The 27772-nt window shown below is 38.4% G+C and overlaps 2 protein-coding genes across 3 annotated transcripts in view; one reads left to right on the plus strand and one right to left on the minus strand.

The window, feature by feature from the left end:
- The window catches only part of LOC140512175 (uncharacterized), a 113834-nt gene extending 113374 nt beyond the window's left edge, over positions 1-460 (minus strand). Inside the window, exon 1 of the mRNA XM_072621443.1 lies at positions 1-460. This exon is cut by the window's left edge and continues 680 nt beyond it. Coding sequence (XP_072477544.1) covers positions 1-460 — 460 coding nt within the window.
- A 6637-nt stretch (positions 461-7097) lies between these two features.
- Positions 7098-27772, plus strand: part of APELA (apelin receptor early endogenous ligand) — a 50759-nt gene continuing 30084 nt past the window's right edge. Inside the window, exons 1-3 of one of the 2 annotated variants that reach the window (XR_011969762.1) lie at positions 7098-7373; positions 9114-9203; positions 14749-14810. Coding sequence is in view for 1 of the 2 variants with exons in the window: in XM_072621564.1 (XP_072477665.1) it covers positions 7298-7373; positions 9114-9202 (165 nt within the window). In the remaining variant the exon portion in view is untranslated. The remainder of the gene's footprint in view (positions 7374-9113; positions 9204-14748; positions 14811-27772) is intronic. The other variant, XM_072621564.1, reaches the window with a different exon arrangement.

A 27772-nucleotide genomic window follows, 5' to 3' on the forward strand; every position in this document is an offset into this window, starting at 1 on the left:
TCCGGACCGGGCCTACGCCTTCCATCCCGCCGCCTCCAACAAGCGCAACAGGCGTGGTCTCCAGACCAGCCCTGGCCAGGCCTTCCTCCAGGCAGCAGCCCCGGGAACCACGGTGGGCGTGACCGTCCGCACCGCCCCGGGCGGGGGGCCCAGGCCTCCTCCGGACCGTCGCCCCCCATCCCCCGGGGAGCCCTCGGCAGACTTCTTCGACTTGGGCCTCTGTGTCCTCGGGCTCGAGTAGGGAGTCACCCTCTCCGCCGCGGGCCGAGGCCGTGTCCTGAGTCCTTGCCCGAAGGCAAGATGCCTGGAGGTCCAAAGACCAGCCCCTCACTCCTCCCGGAGGACACCCGAAGTCCCCCCTCCTCCCCCCCTCTCCTCCACTCCCCCGCACTGGGGGGGGGGGGGGGGCCGCAGCACCACCCACCAGGGGTCCTCGTCTCTGTTGAGGAGGCCTGGTCATGTACGTTCTTTGTTGGAAATCTGCCCGCTGACATCACAGATGAAGACTTTAAAAGATTCTTTGCTCAATATGGAGAACCTGGGGAAGTCATCACTAACAGGGACAAAGTTTTATCACCCAGAGCCCTGGCAGACGTTGCAAAAGCAGAACCTGAGGATACCCCCGTGAAAGGACGACAACTTCGTGTTGCTTTGGCACACACGCAGCTGCCCTCTCTTACTGGTAGAAGCATTCAGCCAGTCTGGACCTGTGAAAGGGCTGTTGGCATTGTGGGTGATGGAGGAAGGTCCACAGGGAAAGGCCTTGTTGAATTGGCTTCTAGGCCAGCCTCAAGAGAAGCATCTGAACGACGCAGCGAAGGAGGCGTTGTGGAATCGCTTGAGAGGATGAGGATGGTCTTCCTGGAAAGCAGAGAAGCAAAGGGAGAGAGAGCCATGGGGCCTTTGAGTTTGAATATTCTCAGAGATGGAAGTCTTTAGGTGAAATGGAGAAGCAGGAAAGGGAGCAGGTTGAGAAAAACATGACAGGTGCAAAAGACAAACTGGAAAGTGAAATGGAAGATGCCGATCGAGAGCACGCCAGGATCTAATGAGGCGTCAAGAAGGGCGGAGACTGAGCCGGGACTTCACATTCAAGAAGTGCAGTTAAGGCAAGAGGAAGAACGGGGTAGAAAGAAGAAATGATGATTGGCCAATGTGAGATGGAAGAGCAAATGAGACCCCAGAGAGAAGAAAGTTCTAGTCGGCTGGGATACTGGGGTCCACGTGGGAGAGATCAGAATGGGGGCAGGAACGATGATGGTGGGAGATCTCTATGACTCAGGGAGCCAGAAATTTCACCCTCTAGGTGGTGGTGGGACAGCTATGGGGACAGCTATGAGGCCAGCCCTGAGTGGTTCCAAGATGGGAAGTGACATGAGTACTGAGCGCTTTGGGCAGGGAGGAACTGGGCCTGTTGGGGGGGTGGGAAGGAGCTGGGCCTGTGGGGGGGGAGGGTGGGAAGGAGCTGGGCCTGTGGGGTGGGCAGGAAGGAGCTGGGCCTTGGCAGGGCAGGGAGGAGCTGGGCCTGTGGGGGGACAGGGAGCAGTTGGGCCTGTGTGGGGCAGGGAGGAGCTGGGCCTGTGGGGGGCAGGGCCCTAGAAGAATGGGACCTGGAACTCCGGGCTGTGGTGGAGGGAGAGAAGAGTATGAAGGCCCAAACAAAAAGCCCCGATTTTAGATGTGATATCTAGGTTTTCATTCCAGTTTGTTTTTTTGTCTTTTCTTGTTTAGACACTGATCTTTTTAATTCTTGCATTTTAGTAAGAAAGCTACATTTTTATGGATGTAAATGGTCTGTTTGGGTGAGTAAAATTATGTAATGCAGTGTTTCAAAAAGGGAGAAAATCTAGCTTTTTTTGATGTATAATGCCCCTAAAGTTATGGTCATGTACCTTGTGTCACTGAATTCCCAAAGTGTACCAATTTTTTTTTTTTACTGTGCTTCAAATAAATAGCAAAAACTAGCTATACACTTATCTTTAATTTTGCCATCCGTGCTTCCATCTCGCTAGGTCAGGGAAGTTTGCAAGTTTAAGACTCTGGGCCTTCGAAAGGCACTTTTGCATTTGTGGGAAGATATATTCAGAGACAAGTTTTCTTTCCACAAATAGTTCTAGTTTTAAAGAAGTAGTAACAGTTACTGAAAAAAGAGTAATTATTTGCTTGCTGTGTGTTGCACATTCTACAGCAACGAGGCTAAGCTGTCTTGAGTATTTTGGAGGTGGTGATGTAAGTTGAAGCAGAACTGTAAATCTTCTGCAGGAATAAGTAGCAAGATTATGCAATGGGGAGAGGAGGGCGCGCGGGCTGAGTTTCTTTAAATAGCCGTATCTGTGACTTTTACCTTGTGCTTCGTAGTTTTTAAAGTTGGGGAAAAAAAGGTCATTTCACCCCTCCTTTCATTTACCCCAGGACCAAACCCTGAAGAATGCCTTGTACTGACTTCTCTTCCAAATTAAAGATTGTTAAATGTTAAAAAAAAAATAAGAAGGACTGAAATACGCATGGTAAAGCTGTTGTTTGCAGGGCCTATATGTATCTGTTTGATATATGTACCATCCAGAAAAGTATAGTATCCTGAGTGGGAGAAAAGACAGTCCCATTGTACCCAGTCCTGATCAAATCATATCTGAAGTCCTGGGTTCAGTGCCAAATTTGAAAAAGAAGTTTGGCAAACACTTTGAAGAAAGGGTGATCAGGATGCAGACTGGAAATCAAGTCACACTAAGATCAGATAAATGATCTAGTGAAGGCTTCAGGGAGATAGCTATTTTCAGGTATTTTGAAGGATTATCACATGGAGGACTAAAACTTGTTCTGCTGGGGCCTAGACAGTCAAAACAAAGGATTGAAGTTTAAGGTAGGCAAATTTAGTCTTACTATAAGGAAAAACCAACAATTACAAATATCTAGACATGGGATGGGCTGTCTTTGGGGGCAGTCAGCTCCTTGCTACTGAAGGTTGTCTAGAAGAGATCTGATGATACATTTGTTGAGGATGTCATGAAGGAGAGCCCCAAGGAATTCAGACTAGGTGAAAACAACAAGCTCCTATTAAGCATTTCAACACAAAACATTGACTCTAACATAGTTGAAGTTCCAGCTGCCAAGTGAAAAGGGCATAAAATTTTAAGGGTTTTTTAGGTGGCACAGTGGATAAAGTGCGGGTCCTAGAGTCAGGAAGACCTGAGTTCAAATCTGGTCTCAGACACTTACTGTGTGACCTTGGGCAAGTCATTTAACTCTGCCTCAGTTGCCTTGTTTGTAAAGTGAACTGGAAAAAGAAATGGCAAACCATTCCAGTATATTTGACAAGAAAACTCCAAATGGGGTCATAAAGAATTGAACATAACTAAACAACCTTTTAGTTATTGTGTCATGGACTTCGTTGGCTATCTAGAGAAGTCAGTGGACCTCCTGTCAGAAAAATGTTTTTTAAATGCATGAAATAATAGGATTATAAAAGAAAATAATTATAGTGAAAGTTGTAATTTTTTCCCATTCAGGTTCCCAGACGTCCTAAAATCTATCCATGGATTTCTTAAGAATTCTATGACTTGTAATATTCTAAGTAAGTTAGTCTCCTCTCCCCATATCAACAAATTGGCATTGACAATCAAAGAAATTCCAAGAAGTAGAGATGGAAACTTCAATAAAGACAGGGGTCAGTGTCTCCCTTTTGCTTGCTTCCCCTAGGACTTTTGCTCCCTCATTTACTCTGGTATCTATGCACCTGGTCTGTGTACCTCTCCCAGTCTCAGAAAAACCTGGGAAGACTTGCATGGGCTGATGTGAAGTGAAATGTATTGTAAACAAAGTAGGAGCAATATTGTAACATGATCAGCTGTGAATGACTTAGCTATTCTCAGCAATACAACAATCCAAGACAACTCTGAAGGACTCAAGATGAGAAATATTATACATCTCTAGAGAAAGAACTGATAGTATCTGAATACAGATTGAAGCATATTTTTTTTTTGTTTTTCTTTAGTTTTTTTTTCTTGAGGTTTTTTGTCTGTTTACTTTTATTACATGACTATTATGGATATATTTTGTATGACTACACGTGTATAACCTATATTAAATTGCTTGCCTTCTCAATTTGGGTGGGAAAGGAGGAAGGGAGAGAATTTAGAACTCAAAGTTTTAGAAATGAAAGTTAAAAATTGTTTTTACATGCAACTGTGGAAAAGCAATTTTTTTTTTTAAGTCTGGGGTCCTAGTCGATAATATCCCTTGTCATTTGTGGAGCAATACTATTAGCTCCAATAGTATTTAATGAATTTTATGCAACCATGCCTTTAAATTGATAATGTACCCAGAAGCTGTGGTTCCTTTAAGGTTTTTCTGCTGAGAAAGGACCAAAGGAGTCTGTCCTCTCACCCCCCGCCCCAGAAGATTTTACTGAGAAATGTGTTAAAAGATATAAATATTATAAATAAATATATACAATAATGATTTGAGAACTACAAACTAGATAGTTGTTACAAAAAGTTTCTTTTCCTTTTTTTCCCAATGGGAGGAAGAGGAGAGAAAATAAACTCTTGTTAACTGAAAAATAAAAAAAGCTGTTTAAAGAGAACTACATGATAGAAAAGAAGTATGATCTCAAAACAACTGAACCTGGAAAAGTACCAAGTAGGAAAAGAGAGAGAAGAAAACTATTGCGATGCAAGGGCAGGTACAATGGATGATGTCCAGCCAATCTAAGTCTACGTAAGTAAATCTAAGTAAATCTGATGTCCAGTCAATCCCATAAGTCTAACACAAGGAATTGTGATGCCCAAAAGCTGAGCAGTTGTTAATGGGCCACACCAAGACACAGAAGGGAAGAGAAAACTGAAAAATTATATTTCTTGGGCAGACAAAAAGATTGGGTCTCTTGTGATTTTGTGAGCCATGTTAGCATTAGGTCCTAAAAGGGCTGAAAGAGCTGAACAACTCAGTAATATATATTAGGTGGTAAACGTATGCTGCCTCAAATGCTATAATTCTTTCAAATAGTGATTTACCCTGAGTGTGGCAAGGGAGAAGATGTGACATGAGCATTGAGAAGGAAATAAAGTCAAATTCTAAGTTATTTGGAGAAAATTTTTAAGTAAAAAAACCTAGAAACATTCATAAGTTTTTGAGATACCATAGAAGTTCTTATTTTGGGAACTTCTATATGTTTATGATTTTAATGAAATGAGAGTTAACTAAGTAAAAGATTATGAACTGGTTTCTAGATTCAGGATAACTTTATGGATTAATTTTAAACCTAAAGAACAAAGAGGTTCACTGCTCACCACCTAAACCTGGGAAACTTAAATAAAGTAGAAAGTTTTCATTGGCAATACCACCTTACCACACAGTATTCCCTTTCATGTAGTCTACACTCTGGAAAACTGAATTGTTCACCATTCTCCATATTCCTGGCACCTTATTCCATATCTGTGCCTTTGTTTTCATAATCTACTAACTTGGAATAGATTCATAGGGTCACAGAAGTAGAGCTAAGAGGAACTTCAGAGACTGTCCAGCCCAGTCTTCTTATTTTACAGAGAAGTGAGAATAAAGAGATTAAGTGACCTGTCCAAGTGCCTCTGTTAGAGTCTGAGGAGGAGTTAGAACCCAGGCTTTCTGAAACCAGAGTCGGTGCGCTTTTCTCTGTACCATCCACTCTCTCAAAAGAAGAGAACTCCTCTCCTCTCCCCTTTTGCTTTTCTACAACTCAGTCTCTAACTGATGAAATCCTAACTATTGTTCAGGGAACCAGGTTGGGTGATTCCTCTTTTACAAAACCTTCTCCATCCCCCCAGCAAAACCAAGCAAAACTTCAAGTCCTAGCCATAGGATGTTGTTTTCACTTCTCTTGTGAACTTAGATTTTAATGTTAATATAATTAGCTATGTATGTATCTTGTTTCCCCCACTAGATTGCAGACTTCAATCAAATGGGCTAACATCTATAAAGTTTGCAAAGCACTCTTTAAATGCTGCTGCTGCTGGCAGGGACCTCATCTAATGGATCTTGATATCCCCCAAGGAGCCAAATTCCCTGACTTGCACATTATAAGAATTATGTGTGTTTGCATTATCCAGCTAATTATATTCAATTGATTTCTTGCAGCCATGGGCATAGCTCTAACAATGAACCTGGAACTAAATGCAAAAACTTCTTTATGAACTATAGCCAGAGTTATCCTTTCTACCTGGAGCACTTTCCCATCACATTATCTTTCATTCTGGTTAACATCTAAAGTGTATTGTCTTCCTAAAATGACAGCAGCAACAGCAGCATACCTGTTGCTTACCAAGGACTAACCATGATGTGTGTAAGAGATGTAACAGTTTTTTAACATAAAGGTGAAACTCCTGAGTCTGTCAGTGGATGGAACTTGCCTAAGTTTTCCTCTTTGTTTCTAATTCCTGTTCCTAGCCCCTTTCACATGCCAGTGTAGAAGAAGAGAATACTCGTCATGTTCTTCTGGTTTTGACTGACATTTTTCCCCCTGGTGGTGAAATGTTTTTTTGGTTTTTTTTCTTAAAATAAATCTGTCAGGACCACTTTCTACATTTAAGCTTTTGTTTTCCAAACTGAAAGTGTCAGGATTTCCAAGACTAATTTCAGGCTGTTCTGAACCCTAAGAATACTTCATGGTACAAAAGGCACACCAGATTTTGTAGTTTACAAATTCCCTCTGAACAGCCACTACTTTGCAGCTAGTTTGGGGAACAGAAAGCATTTCAGCAGCTAGCCTTGCCACAAAGCACTAGGGGTTCTTAAGTAAGGGCTGCAGAATTCTTTCTAAGAGGGACAAAAGAGAGACTTCCTGTCATTCCCTTTACTTTCTGCATGTGGGACCAATATGGGCAATGCAAAGTTTAAACAGTTGCAAATGAGAAGGGAAGAGGGCAGTATCATGCTTGTTTTACATATTTCTCCATTTCTAGGTTGAATTTAAAGGAAAGTCTTAGCATTTTGCTTTCAGAAAGCTAGTAGACCCCAGTGAAGTGGTTGTTTACTAGGATGCTCCATTTCAACACTATTTGCTTATGGAAAATAAAGGGGAGTGACAGGAAAAGGGAGAGGGGGTGCAGGAGGGGGTTGGGGGAAGAGGGAGGCACTGACCACAGTGCAGCACCAGTAACCTTGTCTTATATGATCATTAACCTTGCTGGAAGGCGCTGCTGGCAACTCACTCTGAGGTTTGTCATTAGAATTGTGCGCTGAGCCACACAGATACTGTAGGAGTATTGAAAGGATTGTTTGGTTTTCTGGGAGTGCTCTGGCTATCTTTCTGTGTGGCAGCAAAATGAAATTTCAGCTGCTCTTTTTTCTATTGCTTTTTTTCACGACTGGTATACTTCTTATCAATGGACAAAGACCAGGTAGGACTTTTACATTAACATGTTTGAATTGCATCATAGTGATATGTCTACATACAGATATGCATATGCATATATAGTATGTGTGTGGTGGTATGTGTGTAATATACACCTTTGTCTTCTGGAGATAGTTGATAGTTACTGGAGGAAATGTTTATGAATGCCAAAGCATGCTCTGCTCTCTGGTTAATTATTCTGATAGACCGTTAAAGTGATAGCTGAAGACAAATATAAAGATAAATGGAATACATTTAAGTTTTGCATCAATGAATTCAAAACATTGAACTCCGAGCTGCTGCAATTTTTTTTTTTGCAGTCCTCACCATCTGGAAAATTGGTGTGCTCATTAAAGTACTAAATAAAATCTTGTATGTATAGCTAAATGGTAGAATACTAAACAGTTCATTTAGGCACCTTTGCTGAAGACTGGAATTTACTAAGCTTAACTGGGCTTTTTATGCCTTAATAGAATCACTGTGTAGCAGAAAGCAATTGAACTTTCTTAAGGGCAGTAACTATTCTATTTCTAGCAATAAAATTGAGGTGATTCTCTTGAAATAAGCTAAGAGAGACAGAGAGAGAGAGAGAGAGAGAGAGAGAGAAAGCAAGCAATGTTCTAGTAGTGTTTTTATGAATGTAAAACAAAAACGTCCTGGGAATGACAGACATACATATTTTGGAGCATTCTATTTCTTTGCTTTAAATATTTTCTTAAGCAATTATCTCAATTATGGTATTGGATTAACAGGGTTTTTAATAAAATTGGTATATTATAAAGCCAGGAACCATTCTAATTCCACAAACATTTGCTTAGTATGGAACATACTTCAGACACAGTGTCAGGCACTGGGGATACAAAGACAAAACAAACACATCAGGAGCTTATATTCAAAAGAAAATCAAAAGAACATGCTAATATTCTTTTACATCCATGGTTGCAAAAAACTGCCACCATCATAGTAAGAAGATGAGTTATTTTTCTGAGCTATGGAGCTAAAACTAGCAAGTTCAAATAATAAGATCATGTGTTAAGTTACCTGTCAGGGGACATTCTAAAAGTGGGTAACTGACATAAGAAACTGAAAAGCCCAAGTGTAAGAAAATTGGTATGTAAGAGTACATATCACTAGTCTAGTTAGAATAGAGAAGAGGTTATCCAGAGAACAAGCATAGGGTTAATCACATGTTCATGTCTGGCTCCAGTTGAGACTATCTTTTTTGTTATTGTTGACCAGAAGCTCACTCACTCAGAAAATAAATCTCAACCAGTATCCATGTGGTATGCCTTCTGACATTCACAAGAAAAATGTACTTTTCCAAATGAGTCCTATTCCATTGTTTATAACTTTCAGGTCTTCAATACACCAAAGACTGTGGAATAAAGTTTACTTTGGCCACGGTTCTTGTAAAATATTAGTGATTAATTCACTGGACAGAAACTTAAAGGCAAGTTCTGTTTAAGGAAGCAGCCCTTTAAGAATAAAGAAGATGACAAACCTGGCTATACTGAGCTTGAAAATGCTCCCCTTGTTTCATTCTGTTTATCTTATTAGCATTTGAGTAATACATGTCAATTATGCATCCTGTTGCCCCTTGTCATGTGAACTATCGCCCAGCAGACCACAAATGACTACTAGGCAGCCCGGTTCCAAAAGATTTCTTTGCATGATCCAGCAACGTAACATAACGATTTTTCTCAGGGGGAAGTGAAAAATGTATTTTTTTTACTTTTTCTATCTGCAGGTAACCTGGCATTGCGGAGAAAACTGCATAGACACAGTTGTCTCCAGAGGAGATGCATGCCCCTCCATTCCCGGGTGCCCTTCCCATGAGGTATTTCTGATAGCAAAAATAGCTTTCTTAGAATTTCAGCAGTGTTTATTCATATCTGGGTTGGAGCTGACAATAAAATCAGGCGCCAGGAGAATGCCATTATGGATGTGCCTCTAAACGTGTTTTGAAATGCTGTGTGGGTAGCTGAGCATGTTCCCCAGAATAAGCACATTCCAAGTTAGACTTACATGGTATTTTTTTTAAAGCACTTGGAGATGCCTTTTCTTTACCAAACCATAACCATAATTTGCTTGGTCTTCATTCTTGGTCATTCCTTTTTGCCTGCAGACAGGATTTGAAAAGAGAACAAAACCTACTTGTTAATCTAAACTCCAAGGCAGTATTCCTAGCCTCTCCAGTGTGGCTGGTGCTGATTACTAGGCTTTCTAGGGGAAACGGGGAGGGAGGCGGGAAATGGGAAATGGGGGAGTACTTACTGCGGCCCTAATTTGCCTTTTGCAGCTTCAGATCCTAAATTAGCTTTCCCTTAATTTCCCACCCACCAAAATGCTAATCTTTTCACTCAGGAAACTGCCTTCCCAATCACCAGGAATACAGTTTGAATCTATTAACTTTTAAAAGGTGCTAAAGTAGAAATACTTCGGATAAAAATATTCCCATTGGTTTCAACTGCCATGATTTTAAAGTCTACATTCCTTTTCAAGAAGACTTTTTTTTTAAGCCTTCCAAAATGGCTCAGGAGCTCAGCCTCTCAGTTGAGCAGTGTGCATATGCAAACACTAATTAACTAGTCCAGTTAGCCTGCATGTAGCATTTATGGCTTCCATTGCAATGCCCATTGTTTGTTAGATGTTTTTCCTATCAGGTTAAAGCCCTGTGGTGAGAAATCAGAAGAAGGAACTTAAAAGGTATAGTGATAGATAACTGTAGACAAGGATAAAACCCAGAAAGAAGTCTGTTTTTTCTTGCTATAGCCAGTTTTTGAGAAATAGTGACTACAGCTTACATTAAGATGTTTTGCATTAAAAACCACAACAAGAGTGTGTATCTGGAGAAATAATTGCCAAATGTGTCCGGAGGAGCCTTTGCTTTAGATTTTCCAAGCATTTTGCTGTAAATAACAATGAGCATTGCTTGTATCAGACAATGACAGAAGATTCCTGCATATTAGTAAAAGGAGAGGGAGACAACCTTGAATAATGAAACACAAAGCATCCCTTATCCACGGTCATCATAGCTTTCCTCACTAACTGCTGGCTATAAAAAACCAGCCAAGGTTGCCAGTAAACAAGTGGCTAGTTGGAATAGGAAAGTCTAAAAAGTTAAAGAAAACTGCCTGCAAGAACATTTGCAAAAAGAATGTCAGAGACTATTTTTTTCTTCTCTTTGTATCACTATCACTTCACAGGTGCCTGACACCTAGTAAGAGCTCAGTTAATGCCTTTGGAATCTAAGTGAACTGAATTAAAATTTACTTTAATTTGCAATAATCTTTAACTTTGGACTATTGACAACCAAAAATTCATTCAATTCTAGCTTAAATTCTCTCATTTTTTCAGTGTCTAGGTCAAGAAAACACTCTTGCTAGGAGCTTTGCATCTAGTGGTTTGGGGTTTTTTTAAGTATCAAGAAGCTTATTTGTATGACTAAAGGTATGCATACATAGTGTTAATGTATTTCTCAAGATTACTCTGTGTCATTGCTTCTAACAAATATTATATTCAAATTAAGGTAGAAATAGGGACTAGAACTGTGATTTCTCTCAAGTGAAGAAGAAGCTCCATTTACCAATGAAGTCAGCACCTTCTCTAAATTTGTAATTTTGAAGAGTTGCAACTTGCCCAGAGTTACACATCTAGAGCAGAGGTTGGGGAGAGAAGGGGGTTGGGAGGGGAGGAACTGGGGAGGAAGGCAGGGCTTCTTTGAGATCAGTTTACTTAATCCACTGCCTCTCATTAAAATTTGATAAGATTAATTATGCATTACATTGTGACATTCTATAACAGATTTGTTACATTGGATCCTCACAACAAACCAGTAGGTTTGACAGGACAAGCTTTATCCCCATTTTATAGATGAGAAAACTAAGGCTCAATGAGTTTGACTTTCCTAGAGTCACACAGTAAGTAGCAAGACCCAAGAGGCAAACTGAGTTTTCTAACTTCATGTTCGTATCACTAACCTACATGGCCTTTCCCAGTATTAGAACTTCCCTTTATCTCATGTCCTTATTAGGGCCTTTTTTACGGGCACTGACAAAGCAAGGGAAGTTGGGCTATAAGGCCTGGAGGCTCTCTCTAAACTGAAGGTCCCTTTCATCCTTGCTAAGGCCTAGGCCAACATTCTTTCACCTCCATGTTTCCTGCGTGCTTTAAGCACAAATTGAATGTTAAAGATTGGCTCAATTTAGACCAAGCAGGACCACATAACTGGGTAGATAAACTGAATAAAATGTAGTTTACATTGGAAGCTTTTCAGATTAGCTCCTGAGTGATGAATTCTTTGGTCCACTTATTAGTGATGCATGCTGACCCCACTGTTACTTAGACAAATTGCCTAGCCCTTCCCATTGAGCTGGTTTCATTAAAATAGCTACCCTGTATACAACTTATCTGACTGACTCTTTATTTTAACATTAGGTGAATAAAACCTTAGAATCCTAAGTGACAGATTTGATATAAGAATGGAGAACACGATGATGCTTGTCAGTGATAAGCCAGAAAATTCTCCATTAAGTGTTTGTGCAAGGGAGATAAGTAGCAACTAAAGGTAGCCTGAATTTGTCAGCTTTTGTCCACTCTCCCAAAATTTCCTTCTTCTAGAAGTAAAATCTAACTGGCTGTTTTTACATTCTGAGCATTGCAGATGAACTTTCTCATCCACTGAGGAATACAAGTATATTTTAGTTTTGATCATAAGAGCTCTTTGGGGACTGATTTTAGAACTGACTAATTTCTGGAACCAAGTATATATTATGATCTCATATTTCCTAATTCAATTCAACAAGCATTGACTAAACACCTCCTATGTGTTGGTCACAGGGTTCATTGATGAGGCATGAGAATCTAGTAGGAAAAAATGATATTAATGTTTCAATTTTTTTTAAAAAGACTAATGGGGAAATAGGGTATTTATGTGAATAATTATACTGCATTAGGTTACAATAAGTACATAGAACATGTATGTACTCAAACAGAATGATGTGAAATGTTAAAGGGAAAGAATACTTTTAAATTTCAGGGTGCTGGGGTGGAGGACGGGAGTGCAGTGGTGAGATTAGGGAAGGTTTTACAAAGGAGTAAACCCTTAAGTAAACCCTTGATGAATTTTAACAAGCCAGTGGTATTATCACAATTAGAGAAGTGTCTTTGAGATATGAGGACCAAGAGAAATATATTGTAAGCGAATATTTTGCCATTCAAATAACTTATAGAGGCTCAGTAGGTGGAGTATTTGGGGAGTTTCTAGAAAGTAATGCTACCAGTCGCTGATAGACAATGTGACTGCCCAAAACCTTGATGCCGTTTATAGAGATTGAGTTGTTTATTGAGCAAGAATTAGATCACGTAAGCTTCTCAGACTTGAGAAAGTGGCAGCTATGTTCTCTGGGGTTCCTAAGAAAAGACATGACACGAGTATGATCTGTGTCAGTTTTTTCTAGTATAAAGACTGATGGGCTGTTGAAGAAGCCAGGATATTGCCTGTCCCTTTTCAGGTTATCTTCTGTGTGCCATAGTTACACTGAGTAGCCTCTGTTGGTAAAGAGTTTTCTAGTAAGTATTTTCTTGTTAAAAAAAAATCACTAGAATTTATTGAATGTGGGAGTAACATTGTCAGATCTGTGCATAAGGAAAATCATTTGGTAGCTGTGTGAAAAATGAACTGAAGTAAGGAGGCAGAAAGATCAGTTAGGAAGCTATTGCAATAATCTAGGTGAAAGGATGAGGAACTGAACTGAGGTAGTGACTGAGTGAATAGACAGAAGAAGTAGGATGTGAACTGTATTGTAGAGGAAGAAATGGCAAGCTTTGGCCACTAAATGGATTTGTGGAGCGAAGAACAGTAAGGAGATGAGGATAAAATCAAGGTTACAAACCTGGGAAGCAGGAAAAACTGTAGCACCTTTGGTAGAAATAAGAAAGTTTTGAAGAAGGGTGGGAGGTGGAGGAAGGGGAAATGTAAAGCTAGTGAATTCCATTTTGAACATATTGAATTTAAGATCTCTACTAAATATCCAGCTTACAATGTCCAATAGGCAATTTGTGATGCAGAAGTGAAGCTCAAGGAAGGGACTGGAATATATAGAAAAAGAGTAGAGCCCAAGACAGTCCTGGGAAATACCCATCAGTAGGGAGTTTGATATAAATTATGAGCCAGTAAAGGGACCCAGGAGGATTCTGGCATATAGAAGGAGAACAAGGAAAGAGTAGTTTCATAAAAACCCAGAGAGGAGAAAGTTTCCAGAGGGAGAGAGTGGTCAATAATATCAAATGCTGAGGTCAGGAAGGATGAGACCTAAGAAAAGATTACTTCATTTGGCACTTAAGAGAGCATCAATAAATTTGGAGAAAACAGTTTCAGTTGAGTGATGAGGTCAGAAACTATATTGCAATCAAAAGACAGTAAAGGTTTGCCTGAACTAGAGTCAAGGTGATGAGAATGGATGATGGTGAGATCTCAGGAGAAGAATGGATTAGATTTGACAACTGATTAAGTTGGGGGAGAAGCAGGGAAGAGAGAAGAAAGTCAAAGATGACTCTGAGGTTCCAACCTTGTAAGTTGGGAGAAAGGTGGAGCCAGCAATAGAAATGGGGAACTTATAGTAGGAAAAGAGACAGATTATAGGGGAGAGAAAATAAGTTCAGTTTAGGATATGTTGAGCTTTAGGTAATGGTGGAACATGGTTGGAAATGTGAAGTTCAGAGGAGTTATAGTAGGAGATACAGAATGTCCCACAAAGAAGTAAATATTTACACCATAAGAATAGATAAGAAAGAGAATGTAGAGACTAAAGATAAGAGGACTGATGACAGGTCCTTTAGGAAAGCTTCAATATTGGATAAAGGAGGAAAGAAAAACAGGGTATAGGAGTGAAAGATGCAAGCAGAGAACCACTTAGAGTCAAGGAATTCCGGGGACTAAGGTCAATGTGACATTGGAATGAATTAATTCAGTAAAGTAAAAGAAACAAGATTACAAAAGACTATGGAAATGCAAAAGTAGAAATAATCAGTACAGTAGCCCAGTAGTTCTCAAACTTTTTGGTCTCTTCTTAAGACTCCTTTATACACTTAAAAATTATTGAGAATCCCAAAGAGCTTCTGTTTATGTGGCTTATATTTACCATTGTTAGAAATTTTAAATGATAAAATTTTAAAATATTTATTAATTCATTTAAAAATAGCAATAATAAGTCCATGTTCATATAAATTACATCTTTTTGTAAAAACTAACTATATTTTCCAAAAACTTTGGTGAGAAGAATGGTATGGTTTTCCATATTTTTGCACATTTCTTTAATGTTTGATGGATGAAAACTAGATTATCATATTTGCATTTAATATGTTGTGATATATTATTTTAGTTGCTGTATATGAAGTATCTTTAGTTGAAGTATATGAAGAAATTCCAGCCTTACACAGATAAGTAAGTGAAAGGGAAAGGAGTATTTTAATAAACTTTACAGATAATTGTGGATATTTTTCTTTGATGTTATACCAAAACTTGACAAGTAATAGTTTCTTAAATATTAGCTGCAATGTGCAATCTGAAGCTATATCAATGAATTTTTAATGCTTCACTGGTCTTTCTTGCACTCTGAATGCATCTTAAGCATGAATGTTTTCATAACAGTATGCATTGGTCATTTGAGGGGGGGGGAGGGAAGTGCAACTGGTTCACTGAATTGTGTAAATATTCCAAATGTTGACACTCTCGTAGACTATATTTTTAAAAAATCACCACCAGTCTTACCAGAAAACTCATGAAATATTGGGAAGTTATCAAGTTCACAGTGGTAGATACAAGTTTTCCAAAATTCAAAATTTTGCTTGAAAACTTAATTTTATGATTGGCAACAAATACTAACAGTTGTTCCCCTTGAAGGAACAGATACATTGGGTTCATTTTGAGAAAATGCCTGCCAAAAATCCAAGTCTGCATAACCATAGCTTGTCAATTGCTCTTTCAAGTAAAAATGGTGTTCTATTAAAAAAAAGCCACCAGTTCAGCTAACAACTCAGTAGCCTGACTGCTTTTCCTTGAGAAACCATTGTATGTAGTCGTTTCATCACACAGAATATTGAAAGAATAGTTAATAATTTTGTGGCTTCATCAAAGACATTCTTAAGTGAAACTTGCATGTGTGTGTATTTGTATGCACATGTGTATACACACATATGTATCTATACACGTAGTTTATATATGTGTGTGTATGTGTATATATACTTACACTTATAGCTATAGAGAGGAGGGAAGGGGGAGAGAGAGAGAACAAAAGAGAGAGAGAGAAAGAGTGTGCATGGCAGTGAAAACCACAGTGGTTGCTAGTACAGTTTGGTGCCACTACCTTCATTTTTACTAAAATATCAGCAATCTTACCCATCCTTGCTTTTGTACCATCATTGCTAATGTCAACACAATTATTCCTGGATAGACCACAAGATTCAAAGAAGGTTATTTAAATACTTTGAACATTTTGCCATCAATTACATTTGCTACCAAACATTCACATAAAAGATCTTCAGGGATTAGTTGGTACTGATATTGGACACAATATATATACAAGGAGAAGAGAAAGTCAAGCCCTGTCTGTAGAAAAGGCAAAAAAATACAGTTCTTCAGATGAAATATTAACTCAGTCTTCATGTTCACAACTAAATCTTTAATTAATAGATCATGTGGTCTTTAGAAAACTCCAATCAATGTACACTCATAAGAGCATGAGAGTAAAAAAGACAAATAATATCTCAGCATTATGAAATAGTTTTATCTCATTGACCCCTTGAAAGGGCCTCAAAAGCCCCCACAGGTCTGCAGAACACACTTTGAGAACCACTAGTGTAGACTATAGGAATTTTACATATGAAGAAACAAAATTGGTTTCTGAATGTTCAAGCTCTGACATTTAGTATCTCTGTGACCTTGGGCCAGTTACTTAATATCCCCGAACCTCAGTTTCTTTCTCTTTAAAATGGTTGAGGCACCCAATGCAACCAAAATCCGGAGGGATGTAGTAAATTGGGAAAAAATTTTTACAGCTAAGCTCGGGGATAAAGGCCTCATTTCTAGAATATATAGAGAACTGACCCAAATGTATAATCATACAAGTCATTCCCCAATTGATAAATGGTCAAAGGATATGAACAGGCAATTTTCAGAGGAAGAAATTAAAGCTATCTATAATCATATGAAAAAATGCTCTAAATCACTATTGGTTAGAGAGATGCAAATCAAAACAACTCTGAGGTACCACATCACACCTATAAGATTGGCAAACATGACAGAACAAGAAAATGATAAATGCTGGAGAGGATGTGGGAGAGTTGGAACACTAATTCATTGTTGGTGGAGCTGTGAGCGCATCCAACCATTCTGGAGAGCAATTTGGAACTATGCCCAAAGGGCTACAAAAATGTGCATACCCTTTGACCCAGCAATATCGCTACTAGGACTATATTCCCAAGAGATCATAAAAATGGGAAAGGGTCCCACATGTACAAAAATATTTATAGCAGCACTCTATGTAGTTGCCAAAAACTGGAAGTCAGGGGGATGTCCATCAATTGGGGAATGGCTGAATAAATTATGGTATATGAATGTAATGGAGTACTATTGTGCCATAAGAAATGATGAACAAGAAGACTTCAGAGAGGCCTGGAAGGACTTATATGACCTGATGCTGAGTGAAAGGAGCAGAACCAGGAGAACTTTATGCACAGCAACAACCACAGTGTGTGAGAGTTTTTTCTGGTAGACTTAGATTTTTGTAATAACACAAGAACTTCTGAAAAAAAAAAAAAATCCCAATGGTGGACCTCAAGGCAAAATACCTTCCACACTCAGAGAGAGAAATATGGAAGTCACTCACATAATGTAGCAGATCATGTTTGTGTATGTGTATCTGTTTGTGTATCATGTTCTGATTTGTAATACGGATTCTTTCATTTATCTTAGTCTGACTACATAGCATCACTATAGTGAAAATATACTCAATAGGAAAGTATATGTAGAATCTATACAGAATTGTATGCAGTCGTGGGGAGGGAGGGAGGTAGTGGGGGGTGGGTGGGGAGGGATAAAATCGCAATTGTATGGCAGTGATTGTTAAACATTAAAAAAAATTAAAAAAAAAAAAAAATAAATAAAATAAAATGGTTGAGGCAGGTGGGAAGGCAGGACTACATGTCCCCTAATGTCCCTTCCACCTTTAGGTCTATGATCCTATGAATTTCTAAATTACTTGGAATCTAAATGGGGATTGGAGGGCAGGCAAAAGAAGTGAGTAAGTGAGAACTGGATATTGTACGTGTGTATATATACATACATACATAATACATGTCTGTGTAGATTAAGAGTAGGACTTGTTTACCAAAATGCAGATTTTTCTAAACATTTTATTTCAAAGCTAGCTGAAAAAAAAGGACTTAGCAAAGATAAGCAATTCATAATCTAGAATTTGTTAGCACAGAGATAATCTATATGTTCTCCAATATGATAGCAAAATTGTTTGTAGTTCATCTAGCTTAATATCACAGTGTTAGTGATGGATGTGCACTTAAAATGTTCCATTCCCCTATTAAAGAATATTCAGTGACAGACTAAAAACTAACTTCAGAGTTCTCTTCCTTCATTTTGAAAAACATGTTCATTTCTCATTGTAAAAGAAGTTAACATTTTTTTAAACATCATTCATGAATATGCCTTTTCACAGATACCTGAAGCACCTACATACCTCCTGCCATGTTTCTTTTGAATTCATTTCTGCAGGCACTCTACTCTTGACTTCCTATGCCATTCCCCACAATGACCTTTCCTTTTCATCTTATTGCCCACTTATACCCAGCTCTATCCCCATACTTGCAGTAAATTACTTAGTCTCTGATTCCCCTTACTCTTCCCTGAGGCTAATCCCTCAACTTCTACCTTTGGTCACACACCCGAAGGATGTTTCTCTAGCATTCACCCCCCCCCCCCCCCCCCCCCTTTCCCAAGCATCTACTATCTCTCCTTTTCCAGTGACTCCTTATCTGCAAGCTCAAGGTCACCCTAATCCTAAAAAAGTCTTTTGGCCTCATCCAGCCATTTTTTTTTCCTTTTTGCTGCTAAATTTCTGAGGGGAAAATATCTACATGAAGACTTCTACTATATCTCTGACTTCTCACCACTTTACTAAAATTCGTTTCTCAGGGATCACCAATAATCTGCCAGTCGCTAAATTCAGTAACCTTTTATCAATCTTTTTTTAACTTCTCTGCAGCACTTTCACTTTGTTTAAGAGACACAAGACTTTCCTGATTCTCTCCCTACCTCTCTAATTTTCCTTCACTGACTCCTTCTCTAACTCCTGATCTCTTTAAAGCCTCAAAATAGAGAATAGTTTTCTTCCCCCTAAAGCTGATATTCCTATGGTTTTGTTCTTGGCCGTTTCCTCTTTTCTCTCTTGAGAGTGTCTTTCATTGAGGGTGGCTAGGTGGCCCAAGGAAGCGAGTGCTGACCCTGGAATCAGAAGGACTTGAGTTCAGATCTGGACTCAGACACGTGACACTTCTTAGCTGTGTGACCTTGGACAAATTACTTAACCCTGATTGCCTCCCCTCCAAAAAAAAATCTGACAATCTCATTCACTCCCCTGACTTTAATTATAAGATTTTTCCACTTGCACATAGAACATCTTTACCTGGATTTCACCACTACCTGAAAGTCAACAGGTCTAAAACTTAGCATTCGATCTTTTCCCAAACCTGCTTATTCTCCTGAATATATATTTGTGTGTGTGCATGTGTGGGGGGGGGGGGGGGGGGGATGCGGTGTATGCTTTTGTTTGTTTCTGTCAGTGGTCCCAGCACACTTCCAGTCTACTATATTTGAAACCTTGGTATGGTCTTTGCTTCTTTTCTCTCCTTCATCTCTCATTTTATTTATTTATTTTAAGAGTAATTTTTTAAATTAATAAGCTTTTATTTTCTCTCCTTCTCACCTCTCCATTCCCCAGTTGAACAAAAAAGAAAAAGAAAACCCTCATAAAAACATGAATAGTCAAGTAAATCAACTCACATTGGCCATGTACAAAAATATATGTCTCATTTTGCATCTTCAAGCTATGACCTCTCTGGCAGGAGGTGGGTACCATGTTTCATCCTCAGTCCTCTGGAATCCTACAATCAATCTTTACACTGATAAGAGCTCTTAAGTCTTTCAAAAACTAACAGCACCTACCTCACTGGGTTGATATCTTATCAAATGAGATAATATTGGTTAAGCTAATAGCAGAGCGTCTGGCACATAGTGAGTGCTTCATAAATGTTTTATCCCTTCTCCCTTTCCCCCTACATTATTGTATAAATTGTTCATCTCACCTCTCGTATACAAGCTAACACAAACCTTGTCAGTTCCATCTCTTTAACAAGGCTTGCATCTGTTCTCTCTTTCCTTTGCACGTGGGCATCACCCCAATCTCATTACTTACCAGTCACCCAGACTACCACAGTAGTGGTATTCTTTCTGGTTTCTCTCTGCTGTCTTGTATCTGTTCTCCACCTCCATTCTTGCCCTACTCCAATCCATCTCTCATATCAACAACCTGAAATTAATCTTCTAAGCTTATGTTTATGTCAGTCTTTTGCTCATAAAAATCTTCCCTGATTCCTAGTGGCTATCAGGGAACATTCAGACTCCTATTCCTAACATTCAAAGCCTTCCACACACAGTTGCCTCTTTGCCCTTCCAAAGTTTTCTCATTCTTAGTCAAGCTATACTATTCTGTCCTATGAGTGCACTTGTTGTTTTCCAGACATAATGTCTTTTACTCATACAGTTCCCAGAACCTCTTAAACTATACTCTCCCCCCTTCACCTACTACTATACTCCCCCTACTTTACCTACACCCAGTCATTAAATCCTGGCTTAAAAGTCACTTCCTCCAGAAATTCTTCACTGATCCTGAATACTGGTAATATCAGTTTCCTCTCAGATTGTCCTGAGTACTTAATTCTGTGTTTCTCTACTGTACCTGCCATACATTCTGGAGAATTATCTTATAGCCCATTGGACAACAAGCTTCATATTTTATCCATGAATTATCTAAACTGTGAATCTTCTGTCAGTGACTGCCATTGAACCTTCTAGGTAGGAGCTTAACAAACATTTGAATTTGTTTGTAAAGGTACTTTTGAGCATGTATAGGCATTTTATAGCCTTAGTTCTGTCTCAATAGTGGATTATCAGATTTAGAACTGGAAGAAACATTAGAGAGTATATGTAATCAGAGGATCAGAGGATTTCAGATTGAAAGGGAGCTTAGAGGCTCTTATTTTTAAAATAGGGGACAGAGAATTGAAGAGATTTGTCCAGAATTATACAGCTATTAAGCATCTGAGGTAGGATTTAAACATTTCTGACTGAGTCCAGAGCTCTATTCACTATCACATCATTCTTCAGTTTAAAGGTAAAGAAACTGAGTCCTAAAAAAGATTAATAATTCACCCAAGGTGATAAAGGGAAAAAGACGTAGAGATGGGATTAGAATCCAGGTCCTTATCATTCAAATCTATGCCATTATAACTTGGTACTTCTCAAGTATTCTGCTAGTAAACTAAAATGACTTAAGGCTAGATTCCTCAAAGAATAATGATGGGATTTGAGTTTTTTTGGACATATTACTCCTATCTAATAATGACAGTAGAAGGCTTCAATACTCCAGAAGCTCTGTAGTATCCATAATAAAGCTACTCTACCAATGCTGATTACAGTCCCTTCCCTACCTTAGTGGTTAGACATGAGTTGCTAAGAGCAAAAAATAAAAATAAAAATAAAAAAACAAAAACAAACCCTGAACCCAAAGACCTGGCAGTTATCCTTTTAGTGATAAGTATGTCCAAATTTAGCTGAGTGCAAGTCTTTGCAGATTTGTAAGACAAGCCAAACTTTCTGTTTTCCCTCCGTAACTTTCATGTCACTTCTAAGCCATAAGGAGACCACAAACTAGGATCAATCATCACATTGAGGAACAACAGAATATTTAAAAGCTTTTAAATTTTTTTTGCTACTTGGAAAGCAGCCAAAGTGATTACTATGAACTATTTCAAAAATGATATTTTATTTTGAGCTTGATGTTTGTATATTAAACAGAAAACTTATTAAAAATCAGTTACTTAAAGCAGAGGTGTCAAACACTGGTCAACACTTATCAGGAACCACATTAATATGTAATTGGAAAATATTAAATATTTAAACAAAATAACAATATAATAAAACATAGATAATGTTAATTTGTGGTTATCTAAGTGACTATGTGCATGTGCAGTTTAGTGGCCCTCATTTCTATTTGAGCTTGACACATTTAAGTGAGACATTTAAAACATGTCTCCAAAGAAGAGATATGAAAAGGCAGTTTCTCCTATTCCCCAGAAGTCATGGAAGGTCCACAAATGTGGAGCATTGCATGTACATTCAGATTTTTTTGAATGTATTCATCAGTTTTGCTGATTGATTTTTCTCTTCTTCCCTTTTGCTTTTCTTTTAAGAATATCATTTATGCCAAAACATGGCTCTCTGACAGGGGCAGAAAAAAGGATGGGGGAAAATTTAGGTGATATAAAAACAAAAATATCAATAAAATTTATTTTTTAAAATTAACACTTTAAATATTAGTAAAAAACTAAGTGCTTTTTCTGGAAATCATATTATAATTATCTAGCCATATGCAATATTTTTGTGGTTTCCTCCTTGCTGCTCAGCAAACTTCTGGGCTCTTTCCCTTATCATGTCTTCGTTTGAGCCTGGGGAATATAATTTTAATATCTCAAACATATTTAGGAAATCTGTTGCTAAAAAATCATAACATGTTATTTTTCATTTATCCATTCAATTTGTACTTTGTATTAGATGCTGGGGGGAGATTCAAAGACATATAAAACATGTTAGCTACTCCCCAGGGAGCTTGCCAATTCAGTGAGGTATCAAAATATATAGACATATTTTTAAAAATTCAACAACAATAACAAAAACTACCAAAAACTTATTCCACGAGTTGACTGATGTGTAGAACCCGCCTCCCCCCCCCCATGTTTTCCCATAGAAACTATGCTCTAAAGAATCTATCCAATAAGGTTCTGATACCAGCCCGCAGAACTTATTTAATCTAAGTATAACTGAACTATGGTATTTACAGTACTAAATTGAATTCTGGTACCTGGAAATGTGGAGCTACATAGTAGTACACAAGGAAAAGGAAAGGAGAAGAAATTAAAAATCATATCCTCTTTTTTTTGTAGAGGGCAAGTTCTTGGCAAAATATGGAAATATGGACATCTCCTATTTTTCTTTATTCTACTGTATTACCACCTTTCCCAATACCTTCTTGATGCATTAAGTAAAGTACCCCAGCCTGGGTCTGCTTTACCTCCAACATGCTTCATGCTCTAAAATTTCCTTCACACCCCCACATAGCACCCCATTCCCCATCTCATTTATACACCCATAAACCTAAAACTTCCTTTTTTTCAGTACACCAGATCTCAGGTGACAGTAGTGAAATAAACTGAGCATACTAATTCATACTAATGTGTAAATGAAAAACTTTTATTGCTGTGCATTTTAAAATAACTTTTTGATAGATTATTCAGTGCTTTTTACATAGTGTAGTTCAAAGAATGATGAGAAAAATATTCTGGGGCTGGGAAGATACTATTTGGCAGGTCATTCCAGCCTGTCAATATAACACCTCCCAGGATCAGTTCCATTTAACTTGTTCCTGCTGTTCATAGCTTCTTCAGTTACTCAGCTTCTGAAGGCACAGGCTGATTCTATAAGCCCTCTAGAGTTTTTCGTTGTGTTTGTTTTTGTTTGGCTTGGGGGATGGCTGGTTGGTTTGTTTTTGCCAAGATGCCTATGGCAGGGGAGGAAGAGGAGATAGTTATCAGAAAATGAAGACATATATGTATTACGTGAAGACATGTATTTGGAATACTACCTACCACCTATCTCCCAGGGCGGTTGGGAGGAAGGCACTTTGTAAAACAGAAAGCACTACCCTGAACATTGTACATAGTAATAGCAACAATGTATTGCAACTGACTGATAGACTTAGCTCTTCTCAGCAATGCAATGTTCTAGGACAACTCCAAAAGACTCATGACAGAAAATGCTAACCACACCTAGAGAAGGGACTTTGAGGTCAATGAAGATTGAAGCATACTATTTTCTCCTTTTTGTTCATTTGTTTTTTTCTTTCTCGTGTTTTTTCTTTTTTGTTCTGATTCTTCTTTCACAACATGACTAAAGTGGAAATGTTTAATATGATTGTACATATCACCTATATCAGATTGCATCCTGTCTTGGGGAAGAGGTAGAGAGAAGCAGGAGGGGAAAATTTAGAACTCAAAATCTTATAAAAGTGAATGTCAAAAATTAATTAATTAATTTTTCCAGCAAAAGAGCAAGCACTTTCCCAATGTGAATTGTGGTATTCTGTTCCTGGTAAGAAAATGAGACGGCAGAGATTAAAAAGACCCTAAGAACTTAGGAAAGAGAAAGAGTAGTGAGAGCTAGAGTGGATGGAGAAGACTTATTAAGGAATTAGGACTTTAGGCAGGCATATGATGAGGTAGCCTTTGGACAGGGAAAGAATGATGTAGTTAATAGAACCCTGGACTTGGAGTCAGGAAGGCCTGAGGTCAAATCATGTCTCATATACTAATTAGTTGCCAAGGCAAACACCTCCATGGACAAAAATGATCCTATTCCATCTTATCTCCTCCAACTGATTACTTCTTCTGCCATCTCCACTCTTTCACTTATCTTTACTCTCTCCATTTACTGATTCCTTCCCTACTGCCTATAAACATGCCCATGTTTTCCCCATTCTCAACAAACTCTCACTTAATCTTTCCATCCCCCTTATCTTCTACCCTGTGTAGCGAAACTCCTTGACAAGGTCATCTACAATACATATCTCTACTTCCTCTCCTCCAACTTTCTTCCTAATCCCTTTCAATTTGACTTTTTGACCTCATCATTCCACCAACATTTCTTTCTCCAAAGTCTTATGATCTCCTAAATGCCAAATCAAATGGTCTTTTCTTGATTCTCACTCTTCTTGACCTCTCTGCAGTCTTTGACACTGTCAAACACCCTGTGCTCTTTGATACTCTCTCTCTAGGTTTTCAGGACACCTCCTGGTTCTCCTCCTGTCCATTTGAGCATTCCTTCTCAGTCTCCTTTGTTGGACCCTCACCCAGGTCATGACCACCAATCTTGGGTGTCCACAGGGTTCTGTCCTGGGCCCTCTTCTCCCTCTATACTACTTCATTTGCTGAACTTATCTGCTCCTATGAGTTTAATTATCATCTTTTTGCTGATGATTCTCAAATTTATCTATCCAGCCCTAACCTCTCTGTTGACTTCCACTTTCACATGTCCAACTACCTTTCAGGAATCTAAAACTGGATATCTGGCAGACAGTAGACATCTTAAGTTCAACATGTACCAAACTGAACTCACTATCTTTTCCTTAAACCATTCCCCTTCCAAACTTCCATATAACTTTTGAGGACAATACCATCCTCCCATTGCCTTAAGCCTGTAACCTAGGTGATGTCCTCCTCGACTCTTCACTATCATCCTCCATATTTCCATCTGTTACCGAAGTCTTTTGATTTCACCTTTGTAGCATCTCTCAAATACAACCCCTTCTATCCTCTGTTACTACCATTGCCCTGGTGCAAGCCCTCATCACCTCATGCCTGGACTATTGCAATAGTCTCTCTATACAAGTCTCTCACCACTCCAGTCCATCCTCTACTCAGCTGCCAGAGATTTTCTTAAATTGTGTTTTCAACCATCTCACACATTCCCACCACTACTCAGTAAACTTCAATGATTCCCTATGATCTCCAGTATCAGATACAAAGTCCTCTGTGTGACATTCAAAGCTTTTCATAGCCTAACCCCTCATCTTCTGAGTCTCTTATACCCTATACTACCCCCATCTTTTCTATCCCTCACCCCCCAACCCCATACTCTTCAGTCCAGTGACACTGGCATCCTTACTGTTCCATGAACAAGACTGCAACCCTCAGCTCTGGGCATTTTCTCTGGCTGTCTCCTATCCCTGAAATGTTCTCCCTAATTAGTTTTACCTCCTGGTTTCCCTCAAGTCCTAACTAAAATCCCACCTTCTACAAAAAGACTTTCCCAATCCCTCTTAATTCCAGCTTCTTCCCTCTGTCAGTTATTTCCTGTTTACCTTTGATATTCCTTGTTTGTACATATTTGTTTGCTTGTCTCCCCAATTAGATTGTAAGCTCCTTGAGAGCAGAGCCCGGCACACATTGCTTAATTAATATTTAGTGATTGACTGACTCTAAATGTACTCTCCATCCCTGTCTCTCTATCTTCTCTATCAGATTTTCTCCATTATCAGCCCCTCTCTAATTTTCAATCTCTCCTTATCTACTAGTTTCTTCCCTGCTGCCTACTAACACAACTACATTTCCACCATTCTTTTTTAAAATTTTTTTCACTACATTGAAAGTTCCAGACTGTCTCCCTACCCCCCAACCCTGCACTAGAGAAAGCCAGCATTTGACACAGATATTTTTATTATTTATCATTCATTCTCAAAAAGGAACACACAGATATGTGTGTGTGTGTGAAATTATGCAAAACATAGTTCCATATATCAGTTCTTTCTCTAGAAGTATATAGCATCTTCCTGTACAGGTCCTTTGCTGATTTGAATATTCATATAACGCAGAATAGCTTAGTCATTCACCTTTACTTTTCTAAAAGTTTTGCTGATACTGTGTTTGGCTTTCTCTTGGTTCTGTCTATTTCACTCTACATTATTTCATGCAAGTCTTTTCATGCTTTCCTAAAAATCAAACTGCTCACCATTTCTTACAGCACAGTAGTATTCCATCACAATGATAAACCACAACTTATTCAGCCATTCCCCAAATGATCCATTCCTCTCAATTTACAGTTCTTTGATACCACAAAGGATTGCTATAAATATTTCAGAACATATAGGTTCTTTTCCTTTTTTCCTGATCTCTTTGGAAAACAGACCTAAAGCTGGGTCAAAGGGTATTTATGATTTGATAACTCTTCAGACATAATCAATTCTCTCCAAAATGGTTAGATCAATTCATAGTTCCACCAACAGTGTATTAGTGTCCCAATTTTTCATATACCCTCCAATATTTATCATCTTCCCCTTTTATCCTTTTAGCCAATCTGATAGTATCTCAGAATTGTTTTAATTTGCATTTCATTATTACATGACTATAGATAGCTTTGATTTCTTCCTCCAAAACCTCTTGTCCATATTCTTTGACTATTTGTCAGTTGGAGAATGACTCATATTCTTATAAATTTGACAAGGTTCTCTATGAGAATTGTTTATAATTTTTTTCCAATTTTCTGCTTTCCTTCTAATTTTGACTACATTGGTTTTATTTGTTTTATTTAGTATTTTTTTTGTTTGTTTAGTATTTTTTTCCCTCTGTTACATATAGAAACAATTTTTAGCTTTTGTTTTTAAAACTTTGAATTCTAAATTATCTCCCTTCCACCCTCCCCAACCTCATTGAGAAGGCAAGCAATTTGATATAGGTTATAGATGTGTAGTCATGCAAAACATATCCTTAATAGTCATGTAGTGAAAGGAAACAGACAAAAAATACTCAAGAAAAGTAAAAAAAAAAAACTAGTATGCTTCAGTCTGTATTTAGATACCATCAGTTCTTTCTCTGGGGATGGATAGCACTTTTTATCTTAAGTCCTTCAGAGTTGTCTTGGATTGTTGTATTGCTGAGAATATCTGTCATTCATAGCTGATCATCTTACAATGTTGCTGCTACTTTGTTTACAATATATTTCGCTTTGCATCAGCCCATGCAAGTCTTTCCAGGTTTTTCTGAGAGCATCCTGCTCATCATTTCTTATGGTACAGTAGTATTCCATCATAATCACGTACCTCAGCTTGTTCAGCTATTCCCAAATTGATGAGCAACTCTCAATTTCTAATTCTTTGCCCGCAGGAAAGAGCTGCTATAAAGGTTTTTGTACATATAGGTCTTTATCCTTTTTAATTTTCTCTTTTGGGATACAGACCTAGTATTGCTATGTCAAAGGGTATGCATGATTTTATAGGCTTTTGGTCATAGCTCCAAATTGCTTTACAGAATGGCTGAATTAGGTCATAACTCTACCAACAGTGCATAAATGTCTAATTTTTCCCATATCCCCTCCAACATTTGTCATTTACCTTTTCTGTCCTATTAGCCATTCTAATAGGTATGAGGTATTATCTCAAAATTGTTTTAATATGCATTTCTCCAATCAGTCCTAAGTTAGAGTATGGCTATAGATAGCTTTGATTACTT

Source organism: Notamacropus eugenii, chromosome 6, assembly GCF_028372415.1.
Source record: "Notamacropus eugenii isolate mMacEug1 chromosome 6, mMacEug1.pri_v2, whole genome shotgun sequence".
In the NCBI taxonomy this organism is placed as follows: domain Eukaryota; kingdom Metazoa; phylum Chordata; class Mammalia; order Diprotodontia; family Macropodidae; genus Notamacropus; species Notamacropus eugenii.